General features: G+C 32.4%; 4 protein-coding genes across 5 annotated transcripts; 3 read left to right on the forward strand and 1 right to left on the reverse strand.

Moving 5' to 3' along the window:
* Positions 1–1,933: 1,933 nt before the first annotated feature.
* LOC134829199 (uncharacterized) lies at positions 1,934–8,391 on the forward strand. Its single transcript, XM_063842197.1, has 6 exons — positions 1,934–2,069; positions 2,338–2,610; positions 7,643–7,746; positions 7,837–7,901; positions 8,023–8,066; positions 8,126–8,391. Exons 1-6 carry the CDS (start codon positions 1,934–1,936, stop codon positions 8,368–8,370), a joined length of 867 nt encoding a protein of 288 aa, XP_063698267.1. The 3' UTR covers positions 8,371–8,391.
* Positions 8,392–8,652: 261 nt separating this feature from the next.
* LOC134829201 (ribosomal RNA-processing protein 7 homolog A) lies at positions 8,653–9,075 on the reverse strand. Its single transcript, XM_063842198.1, has one exon. The coding sequence runs from the start codon at positions 9,073–9,075 to the stop codon at positions 8,653–8,655; it is 423 nt and encodes a 140-aa protein (XP_063698268.1).
* A 125-nt stretch (positions 9,076–9,200) lies between these two features.
* LOC134829857 (replication factor C subunit 2) lies at positions 9,201–10,471 on the forward strand. Its single transcript, XM_063843140.1, has 2 exons — positions 9,201–9,477; positions 9,530–10,471. Exons 1-2 carry the CDS (start codon positions 9,295–9,297, stop codon positions 10,361–10,363), a joined length of 1,017 nt encoding a protein of 338 aa, XP_063699210.1. The 5' UTR covers positions 9,201–9,294; the 3' UTR covers positions 10,364–10,471.
* A 279-nt stretch (positions 10,472–10,750) lies between these two features.
* Positions 10,751–12,526, forward strand: LOC134828367 (fructose-1,6-bisphosphatase 1). 2 transcript variants are annotated; one of them, XM_063841313.1, is made up of 3 exons: positions 10,801–10,886; positions 10,969–10,999; positions 11,454–12,526. In XM_063841313.1, the coding sequence occupies exons 2-3, from the start codon at positions 10,987–10,989 to the stop codon at positions 12,458–12,460; spliced, it is 1,020 nt and encodes a 339-aa protein (XP_063697383.1). In that variant the 5' UTR covers positions 10,801–10,886; positions 10,969–10,986; the 3' UTR covers positions 12,461–12,526. The 2 variants fall into 2 exon arrangements, with proteins under 2 accessions (XP_063697386.1, XP_063697383.1); XM_063841316.1 differs by lacking the exon at positions 10,969–10,999 and having other exon boundaries at positions 10,751–10,886.
* Positions 12,527–12,535: the final 9 nt, after the last annotated feature.

Here is a 12,535-nt window from a genome sequence, read left to right on the forward strand (position 1 = left end):
CGACAACAAGATCATAGTTATAGAGAGTTTCTGATTGAAAATTGAAATTTAAAGTGTATCGTGTGTGTCGCGAGAGTCCACGATAATTACAAGTACAAGCGAACTTGGAGCTTTCGTACTGCGCGCGATATCAATGAGATTTATAGTAGACGCATGCAAATGTTACCTCACATATAGCATATGGATGGACATTCATACGACAAACGAACTCTCGTGATACCTTTTTAATATGTACAATAATATATAAAAATATATACACAAGCAACAAAACGATAAACAACCAACCTCTTTACAATTCAGTTTCCAACATCATTTGCCATCAGTAACGGTAGAAGTGAGTTTTAAAATCCGTTTTTGCTCCGTGTATATTTTTGGTATTTGCTGCAATAACAACAACAACAACAACTACTTGCCCGAAAAGTAGCTCAATAATGAAATAATGAATTACTGTCAAGCGCAATTGTGATGGACGAGAAACTCAAAAGTAATCAGTCAAAATATGTTCGAAAAGTAGTTGGATTGTGCCATACGTAATTAAAACGATCATCCGGGTGAAAAGAGAAGAGCTTTGACAAAAAAATAATAAAACATAAAATAATAAATAGTGAATTGCAAAACGAGACATCGGCAAGCGGCGATATTTGCACAAAAACAACTGAGAAAAGGATTTTACACGCACTTATGTAAAGAATCATAATTAATACAAAGTGAAATTATATATGTTATAAACTAGTTTATTTATCCGTAGTCGTCAATTATCTCAAAAGTGCAATTATACGGAAAATGAAGTATAAACAGTGAAGAAAGTGAAAAGTAATGTGTAACATTAGACGAATAAAAATGTCGTTTTAATGTTGCTACAAGCCATTCGATAAATGCATAAACGGTTGTAATAGAAAAATATTACATAAGAAATTATGAAAAATTTATTAAATTATCTATAAACTAAGTAGAGAGTAAACAACGATCAATAGAAATATAACAACAACAACACTGAAGGATCATGGCACGATTTTTGGCAATTTTTATTTATTTTACAGTCGTCGCGTCACAAAGGAGTGCAAGCATAGCAAAGGATCGAGGTAAGAAATTGTTACACAAGCCCAATCAGACAGAAACTTTCTTCGTCGTCAAAAAAAAAACGTAACAACATTTTATCGTTTTATCTCTCTATTTAATGAGCCACATCTGATTTGAAGATAACATGACATTTGTGGAATGATGATAAATGATAAAATATTTGAAAAGTTTTTTTTTGGAAACCAATACGATACGCGCTATTCATCAGTGATCATAATTTAATTTTTATCGGTAACTCTCACTGACTTAATTATGAAAATCCAACGAAAAAAAAAGAAAGATGAATAATGTATTTAATAATATAACGTAAACATAAAATTGACACAACATTTTTGACTCATTAGTTGGAAAGCGACGACGAAGCAACACTGAAGAAAGACAATTTCGAACAAAATTTTTATTTTTGTGAGTTTGTTGTGACTGCTGTCTCGCATTTTTTTATGTAAAAGGTAGAAAATAACATAACTATCAATTAGCGTAACGTAACGAAGACTTATATTATGTTGGATTGTGATGTAATACGAAACAAATATACGAAAGTATGTAAAAGTCTATTTAGAATGGACAACCTTGTTCTAAACAAAGGTTTTTTTTTGCTCATTATGAATATTGAAATTAACGTTATGCTATGTGAGCCCATCATTACATGTTATAAAACAATAGAACCCTTAAATTTTGCAACATTCATTTTTTTTTTCTTTTTCTTTGAAAGAACATCTATCATTGCATTGTTTCACACATTTGATGTAATCAGTTCAATTGTTGCTGCTATTATTTATTATTGATTTGTAAAGATGTGTGTTGGGCAAGATGTAATTAACATCTGACGAAATTAAATTTATTGATGGTAAATATGATGAATGACATGAAATTACAACTGTTGACACGAATAAATCGCTTGAATGCTTTATTGATGCGAATTTCTGCATTCATGCGTTTTGTCATCATCGTCATCCTTGATGAGTTGAAGCACAAAAGATTACGCAAAAGTAGCTGTGTAGCTAAATACATATGTTTTTCTTATCACAGCGTTAACGAAGTATTATTTCCCCTTTTTGGTGCGGTTTCGTTACTTTTTCCATATAAATATATGGATTTTTGTCCATATCTAAAACGACAATCGCATTTGTGTGAAATTAATTTATTTATAGTAAAATTTGTCTGCATGGAGATTATCATTTAGTTTATAGCATCTTTACCAAATATAAAAAAAATATGTTAATTCCGTTTTTTTTCATTCCTTTTCTTCCAATGCAGTTCACGATGTTCGTGAAATACAAAGACAAAATCGGATAACACAACAGATCATCACAAATTATTTAGAACGAAAGCTTTTCCCGAATCGAAGACCGCAGCATCAAGCCCCATCTGTAGATGAGATAATTCAAATACCCGGAATTTCCGAAGAGACAAAGACTTTGTTGATCGCAAAAGGAGGAAAAGACGACGACACGGATCCGGAGACGTTGCAAAGTGTTGGCTCTGAAAACATCGACAACATTTTGGATACTCCAAGTAATTCTTATAGAGGTAAGTTTTTGACCTTTGAGCCGACGTTTTGTGCATATTTTAACCAAAAACTATCACGAGAGATATTAATTGATGTAGAAATACGCAAAACTGTATTAAATAAACCGTCGACCTTGACAAGGCTTTCTCAAAGTAACGAAAAAAAATACGATGAATAAATATGAACTCTAATACAGACATATCGAATGTTTTTATGACACATCACATGTTAAGAGCGAGACATAACATGATGATGAGGAGTAACTAGTTTGTATTACTCTATTACTACTTGACTCCCGTCGTATTATTATACACGAAAAAAAAGTAACAACGATGATGAGCAAAACATCGAAATAGATGATGAGGTCAAGCTGCGTGTTGTTTTTTTTTTTTGGATAACTTGTGAAGGAGGAATTTAAGAAAATTTAGTTCATTCGCGCTAATCACATATTATAGTTTAACACACAACAGTTAATAAGACAAAAAAAAAAGCATTAAGACCAATCATTATTTTTTTGCAGCTCAGGGACACGAAACTTGTGCAACTAAAATCTTTTAATTTACACGGCGATTCTCATCTCGTGATTTCACTTGACCATCTGAAAACGCAGATGCTTGATTAGATACACATTTTTTACATTGCTGCTCGAATTTCACGATGGATGTTTATTTATATAAACGGCAAATAAAAGATGAGGTTACGACGTTTGTAAGATGTCCTACAAATATGGCTAATTGGCTTTGACAAACGCTAAATAATTACACTAAAGCCCTATTTGGCAACTTTTAATTCTATAGTTAATAGTTTTTTTGTTGCCAATCGAGGTACTTGTTTTTTTTTGATAAGTGTCGATTGTATTGGAATGCATGTCGCACATTATTATTACTTACTCTCATAAAAAATACCAAATTATATTTACAAGCAATATTTATTAAAATTAACACAAAATGAAAGTCAAGTCATTGTGATAAAATGTTTAAATAATTTTCGCCGCACCATTTAAGTATTTTTTTTTTTCGATCAGATCAGATCGAATATTTATTGAACACACGCAAGCAAGAGAAAAAAAGAAGTTACTTAATATAAGAAGACGTCCTTCAACTGTAAATTTACGAGTTTAAACCAACGACTTAAAAAAAATTAAGCGGTTTTTGACCTAACAGTTTTTTATTCATTCTTCGAATTTTCTTGTTCTATCGAAACTCGATAAAATAGGTATTCGGCAGGTAAACGATGTTTAAAGCAAAAACTAAAACGAGATTTCGATTAATTTGATTGATTTGCGTTTTGTTTTCGGCAAAGTGATTCTTTATGTTTTCCGGATACTCTGTGTGACTAAATGAGCGTGTCATCTCTTACACACATACAATCGTTTTTTTGAAAGTTTTTTCTTTAAATATTAAATTTAATAAATAGTTTGGTAATCGACTCTTTTTTTTGTTGTTTTTGAAGACGGTAATGAGAGTTGATGATGATAAAAATACACCTTATACGGATGTTTCAAGCACATAATTGCTTATAATGGACCTCCATAAGCCTTTTTTGTGTAACATACTTGATTGGAATTTGATCGCATTGAACAGGTTGCTCATTTTTTTGCTCCCACACATGTTCTCAACGAGACAAAGAGACGTTATTGACACAAGTCTGCAACGAGCAACTCTGGTATGCGATATAAACATAACAACAAACAATGTTTATAAATTTATTATGTTACATAATTCATAAAGAAAAATGCTTATGAGCGCGACACATCGAACTATGTGAATTTTTTCTCGTTCATCTTATTTGCAGATTAAAATGTGCGATTGTTCGTACATGAAAAATGAGAGCAATTACTCGAGAGGACCTTTGTTGGAGACTCGGCTTAACTCGATTATTATTATTAAAATGAAACGTTTTTTCCATTTATGCATCACTTACAGCAATGCAATTATATTACAAGCAACTCCGATCCAATCCAAAAAAAAAACTCGCATATGTGTGTCATGAGCGTAATGTAATAAATTTTAATACATTATGGATAAGTTAAAAAATATTTTACAAACATTCAAATAAAAACTCTGTGTTGTTGCTGTTTAATGGTCTGACAACGTGACAAGATTCGATTTTCTTAAACATGTATTAATATAAAATCGATCAGATCAGAATTCGATTGGAATGTGGCAATTCATAATCAATAACTAATATGCGAGAGGGGAATTGAATTCGAAAAAAATAAAAAGATTCAAAATAAACATGTTTCAGGGGATGATCAGTAGCTGCGAACAGATGATTAATACGATTCTCTTGCAAATGCGAATGACAATGAAAGATAAACTCCCCCTTTGTTATCATTAACGTACATGTCTGATCCGATATTGAGACACAAAATAAACAAAGACACGAGTCGATCAACGAAAAAAAAAGTATAATAAACCTGTTGGCTCGTTGTTGTTGTAATAGTTTGGTACTCTGCTTGCTGGTTATTGTTGTTGTTGTGTTTCTGCATTGCCATCGCATACAACATACATCCCCATAACATTCATGGCTAGGCGAAACACGTAAGAAAAAGAGCAGGTCTTTTGCATGAGATGTGCGTATACTATATGTTCGGATCGTGTTCGCGTGTAACGTCGGGTACATGTCTCGCGGGACAACGATTCGCTGTATGTACGGAATGAAAAATCTTAAAAAAATCATCATCGATTCACTTTTTAATATTTCAGTTGCTTATTACTGGTCTCGTCGGCGGCATCAACACATTAATACGTAATCGTAGTCGCATATATGCAACATTTCTTTAATTTAATAATTTTTAAATTATACATTTATACGAAAATTAAAAGGAAAAAAATAATAAATATTAATGTACGGTCCTCAAGTGTCTAGTTTGTGTTACAAAATATCGTTTTAAAAGTGTCGCGAAGAAATTTAAAAAAATAATATTTAAAAACTCAAAGAATACAAATAAACGGAGAATCATGCTTATATCAACAAAATTGAGTCTACAATTCGCTTTCACCCTTGCGTATTACCTGCAAACAGTGACAACTGCTTATACAGTAACACGACCAGATAAATTATCATCAGGCCCATTAGGTACGCAAAAATTCAATGAAAATAAAAAAAAATGTTTGAATCTTTAAAAAAAATAGACATTGAAAAAAATCAGATCATTTGTCTGTGTTTGAGCAACATACCAACATCCCCGTTAAAAAAATAATTTAATATCGTTATAAATATTTTTTTTTAATAATAAATATATTAAAATTCAAAAGTTTTGATTTTGTTGTGTATCAATTAACGCGAGTTTGGAGAAGAAAGATAATTTGAGTAAAATTTTTCGATTTTGGATACGTTATGTATATAAAAAATTTATAAAAATATTATAATTAAAGCCGAAATCAAGTTCAAATCTGTTAGCAAAAAATGATTGTGTAATGTTCCGTACATCGCTTGTACCAACAAAAGGAAAAAAAAGAGTAATTTAATGAAGCATGACAAAGTCTTTAAAGATATCTGTCTACTTACATGAAATATTTGTAATTGCTTGTGAGTGTAATTAGGTATAGTGAAAAATTTCTTTAAAAAATTTTAAATTAAAAAAAAAAGTCTGAAGCATCTCTTAATAGCTAAAGGACTTTTTTGTTTGAATCGCCCTTATCGAACTTTCATCTATTTTTGGCGAAACCTACTACAGTTTTTACACGAGGAATGTTTTTACGCCACACATTTTTGTCTCTATGCAACATTATTCACTTTCACTCTCGACCAAAAAAAAACTTTAAATATCAAATAATATCAAGAAGTTGCTTTATTTAGCTACAATTGAAATGTACCTACCAACTGCGCCATTGAAAATTTTTATTTTAAATTCAAAATGAACGCTAAAGTTGTTTTCTTCTTTTATTTGAGTCGAGCAAACAAGTTTTGTTGTCACTTAATCCACGAGCCTTGGTCTAGAATTTCTCTCTCACAATGCTTTTTGTATGTGAATCATGGATATCGAGTGACATGACACTTTAATTATCTTTGCGCCAACCGATGCTTGAACGAAAGCAACTGGTTCAATGTAACGCATTACCAATTACCTGCGTTATATTATAAAAGGAGAGATATGAGATAATAATAAAAAAAAGGCGAATCGCTATTAATTACACCCTGACACAATTTTTATTGAAAACATGAAAACGAAAGTTACGATGGAGACGACGGGTTCTTTACATACGTGCTTTGTATCATGTCGCGTCGTCTATATCACAACCTTGAACTTTCGTGTTGATAAATGAGTTTATTTGGTGTCTAAGTTTAAGACTCGTCGTTATTAATGGAATTCGAGACATTTTTACAAATTTGATCATCATCTTTCATCGAATACCATTTCTTACACACAACACTCATATTTTATTCATGATTTTGAAGATCAAGGTTACAATATCGGTCCTTTTTGGTAAAAACAAAAAAAAAATAATAATACAAACATCCCAGCCCAATAAACTGGTTGAAAAATTTTAATCTAACGATGCTGAATTGGTCGATGGACCGATAAAGATTACTTTTTTCCAATATAAATTATGCTTATTGATCTACTTTACACGCAAATGTTAGCCATTAATGTCACTCCGTGATGTTATCTCATTAGAAGTTTATATTTATGAACTTTGTGTGAGAAATTCGATACGAAAATCTCTAATTAGTAAAGGAAGTAAGATTTTATGAAATTTTTAACCTTTCGTGAGATTTCGTATGAGAATGCTTGAGGAAACGAAAATAAGGAAAAAATAAATAAGAACAGGTCCTCCAATAAAAATATTCAAAAATAGATTATAAAACTTTATGGCTTTTATGAGCAATAATAAAAATAAGAAGAAGACGTCTCGCACCGTTAAAAATCCTTTTACTTCTTCAATGCCATCAAACGGTTCATATACATCAATGCGAAAAGAGAAAAAAATAAAACTATAAAATTTTTGTCTGACGCGCATGAAAATACACACATGAATGATGTGTTTTCCAGTTTTATTGTTTCCTCGTTTGTTTGTGTCATTTACCTGTTATCTATCATTCTAGACTGCTTAAACTGCGTGGATGATACAACAGTGCCGCCCAATCGATGGACAATGCCGTTGACGAAAATTGGCGATAAACGTTATTATTTAGGAATATTCTTCAAGGTAAACTGCTTCAACTCAACTTTTTTATTCTTAATATTTATTTAGTAGGACTCTGTTAACATTATTTTTATTTAATTTTTTTCTCGTTAGGCAAACTGGTTTAGAGCCTCACAATATTGCAGATATCACGGGATGCATCTTGCAAGTATTTCGAGGTAATTTATTTTTAGCACGTCTTGTAATGTAATAATTGTAATAATTTATGATATTAGATCTGAACTTGAAATTCTTGTTTTTTTCTTGTTTTCTGATATGAGTTTTTCGTTTCAATTTCAGCCAAGAAGAGAATGATCGCCTCGAGAAATACATTAAAGATTATGGTAACTTTGAACTTTTTTTTCACGTTGATGCATTTCAATGACAAATCTCTTTGTTTTAGGCTATGGCAATGAACATTTTTGGACTTCAGGCACTGATTTAGCAGATGAAGGAAACTTTTTCTGGATGGCAACAGGACGCCCAATCACTTTCACTAATTGGAATGCGGGAGAACCCAACAATTTCCGATACGAGAATGGCGAAGAAGAAAATTGTCTCGAATTATGGAATCGTGATGGAAAAGGTCTGAAATGGAACGATTCGCCGTGTAGTTTTGAGACATATTTTGTGTGTGAAGTACAATAAAAAAAAAACGTTAATTTATAGAGAGACATTTAGTTTGTAGGACACTTAAAGAAAGAAATGAAAAAACATACAAAAAAAGAAATAATAATTTAAAGATAAGAGCAACTTCGAGTTAGACAGAAAAAAAAACACAGCACTGCCAATCTATTCAAGACTTTTCCCCTTTAATTGTTAATTCTCACCATTTTATTATTTTTTACTTGTTAAATGGCATTATTTCTTACGAAAAAAAATTAATTTAAATAAACTTTAAATCGAGTGTTTTATTCTAATGGATGAACTTTAAAAAGGTTTGAATCTTCGATGTTTCTTTATATGCTCAATTTTTGACTTATCTTCAGCAAATTTCTTCTTCAGCTTGATCAAATGTTGTTTTTTATATTCTCGTGCTTGATTCGCATAAAAAGTAGGCATCAGTTTCTCACGATCTTTCAGTAGTTTTGCTTCAAGTTTTGATACTACAGACTCTTTTTGTTTGAAACCTGCTTGTTTTCCGTTCTTTCCAACCACAGTCCATTCATCGTCATCTGCTTGATTGTCTCCTGTTTCAGCTTTTGCATCAAATTCCTTCAGATATTCGTCAACTTCAGCTTGAAGCTCTTCCTCAGGTCTTATTTTGTTTTTGTAATCTTCGATCCATTTCAGCAGGCCTGTTGTCGGAGCTGATGTGTTGTCTTCTTCTGAGCTCTTTGATGGAATTTGCATCTTCTTTTTCATTAGGAATGAAGATAAAAAGATTAATTTAAAACGTGAATTTTCGATGTGCAAAACGTGTGTTGGTAAACATTGGCGAACTGACATCTGTCATAATTTTGTATGTCTCCGAACTTCAAATCGACATCCATTTCGACAACGATACTTGAATTTCCGCCAAAAAAATTAAAACAAAAACTCGTAAAAAATAGCTAAATAACACAATTAACAATGCCGGATAATGAAATGGATACAACCCCTAACGTTGGGACATCTGCGGAAAGAAAAAGTAATCTTCCATGGGTTGAGAAATATCGACCAACAACATTTGATGAAATTGTCGGCAATGTCGAAACAGTTCAACGCCTTTCAGTATTCGCAAAACAGGGAAATGCTCCAAATATTATAATTGCTGTAAGTATTTTGACTCTTATTTCGAGAATATCTCTAAACATTTTTCTTTTAGGGTCCTCCGGGTGTTGGAAAAACAACAACAATCCTTTGTCTCGCACGTATCTTGCTTGGCGATTGTTTCGATGAAGCTGTTTTGGAAATGAATGCCTCAAATGAGCGCGGAATAGATGTCGTTCGTAACAAGATCAAGAGTTTTGCCCAACAGAAGATTACCCTTCCTAAAGGTCGACACAAGATTATCATTCTCGATGAAGCTGATTCGATGACAGAACAAGCCCAACAAGCACTTCGTCGAACAATGGAAATTTACAGCAACACGACTCGTTTTGCTCTTGCCTGTAATTCATCCGAGAAAATTATCGAGCCAATTCAATCGCGTTGTGCGATGTTACGTTACACAAAACTATCAGATGCACAATTGCTCGCGAAATGTATCGAAGTTTGTCAAAAAGAAAATGTCAAGTACGATGAAAGCGGATTGGAAGCCATTGTATTTACAGCTCAAGGCGATATGAGACAAGCATTGAACAATCTTCAATCCACACACAATGGCTTTGGATTTGTCAACAGCGAAAATGTTTTCAAAGTTTGTGATGAGCCTCATCCATTAATTGTACAAGAAATGTTGGAACATTGCGTAAAAGGAGACATTCATAAGGCGTACAAGATCATGGCGAAATTATTTCAACTTGGATATGCAGCGGAAGATATCATCGGAAACGTTCTTCGTGTTTGCAAACGCATGAAAATGCCTGAAAAATTGAAACTCATTTACATTCGGGATATTGGAGAAGCGCACATGAAAATCATCGACGGATTGAATTCACTCCTGCAAATGACAGGACTTCTTGCAAAGCTGTGCGAAGCTTCTTACGAATATTCATAAGTTGTTTTAAAATAAAATTTCTGTTCATTCTTTTCAATTTATTCAAAGAACGTTAAAAGTTGTTTATTTGCCAAACCCCCAAACACGTAAGAGCTATTAAATTTTATGAAGGAAAACAAGTCTATCAAATTTTTTTATTGCAAATCTAAAGAAGAATTGATAAGAAATAAGAACAACGTGACTGATTGAATGAAATCCTTTTCTAAAGCAAAATATTTTGAAGGAATTTCAAGTTGTTGTTTTTCTGTTTGTGTATTTTTGTAAATTACCAACACAAATAAATGTTCAAAGCCGGTCTATTATCGCATAATTGACATGTGTAGACACACATATGAAACCCATATGTTTCTTTATCACTTTCACAATACGAAATACAACTTCAAAATATTATTTTTAAACAAAAACGTTCATAGAAAAGTCAGTCTGTGTTGGGACGACAACTAAAAAAGATCATCTTCTTTAGTTTTTTTTTCAAAAGACTTGCTACGTTAGCATTTTTTTTATTTCTGAATTGTCAAAACAGGTAAGAAATTTATCAAGGGGTCATTTATTACTTTAAATAGTTAATAATTAGTAAATTTCTTTTTAAACTGAAAACCTTGAAGGAATATTACGTAAAAAGAATGTCGGCAAATAGTAAGTACAATAAACTTTAGAAGTGAAAGTAATTTTGTTTCTAATAGTTTGTTGCTTAGTGCAAAGATAACACTTTACGTTACAATTAATGAAATATTTGTTTTACATAGTTGTTGCTACTTGTTGCTTCTTAACAGCTCTTGTTGTAAAAAGAGCCCCTTTTTGTGTTAATTATCATGAAAGTCGAGTTCAAGGTCGAATCAAGATCGAACTCTGCTACATGATTTTTTTATTTGTTTGTTTTCCTATGTCACCCGTATCTTTTTCAAAAATAATCATAATCCGATTTTATTATCAATTTTGAAAAACGTCAAGGGAGAGATCAAAGTTTATTATCATGAATTTTTATGTGCAGTTGGTTGATAAGAATAGTAAAGAAATGTTAACGATTTTTTTGTGTGTTTTATTCTTCAAATTTTAATTTTTTGATATTAATGATTTTTGTCTTTTACAGATACAATGTCTCAAACGGGTCCCGGATTCGACAGTAATTGCATGACATTGACGCGTTTTGTGCTGCAAGAACAACGAAAATTCAAAAATGCCACGGGAGATCTTTCGCAACTCTTGAATTGCATACAAACAGCAGTAAAAGCGTGTCAATCTGCGGTTCGTAAAGCTGGAATTGCTAAATTGCACGGAATTTCAGGCGATACAAATGTTCAAGGAGAAAGTGTCAAAAAATTAGATGTTCTCACAAATGAACTTTTCATCAACATGCTTTCGTCGAGTTTTACCGTTTGCTATATGGTTTCGGAAGAAAATGAGACAGTTATTGAAGTCGAGTCTGCCAATTCAGGCAAATATATCGTTTGTTTCGATCCATTGGATGGAAGTTCAAACATCGATTGTCTCGCATCAATTGGTTCTATTTTCGCCATTTACCGCAAACAAGGAGAAACTCCTCAACCCAGCGACTATTTGCAACCCGGAAAGAATATGGTAGCTGGCGGTTATGCACTCTATGGATCAGCAACGATGCTCGTTTTGAGTTTGGGTAATGGCGTAAATGGGTTCATGTACGATCCAAGTATCGGAGAGTTTATTTTGACTGACGTTGATATGCGAATTCCTGAACGAGGCAATATCTATTCGATCAATGAGGGATATTGTGCACAATGGGAGCCTCATGTTAAAGCGTACGTTGATGCTAAAAAAGATCCTGCAAAAGGAAAACCTTACGGAGCTCGTTATGTTGGTTCAATGGTTGCTGATGTTCATCGTACAATCAAGTACGGAGGAATTTTCATCTATCCAGCAACGAAAGCTTCTCCCAATGGAAAATTGCGTTTGTTGTACGAAGGCAATCCAATGGCTTTTATTGTAACCCAAGCTGGCGGAAAAGCAAGCACGGGAAAAGAAGATATTCTTGATGTTGTACCTGAAAAAATTCACCAACGTGTGCCTGTATATTTGGGATCAAAATTAGATGTTGAAGAGGCTTTGAGTTACATCAAGTAAAAATAATGAAATTCATGCATTTACTCTCAGGATACAATTTTACACAATAAACAAATTTCTTTTAAAGATTTTTTG

The sequence above is a fragment of the Culicoides brevitarsis genome, chromosome 2 (assembly GCF_036172545.1).
Source record: "Culicoides brevitarsis isolate CSIRO-B50_1 chromosome 2, AGI_CSIRO_Cbre_v1, whole genome shotgun sequence".
Classification (NCBI taxonomy): Eukaryota; Metazoa; Arthropoda; class Insecta; order Diptera; family Ceratopogonidae; genus Culicoides; species Culicoides brevitarsis.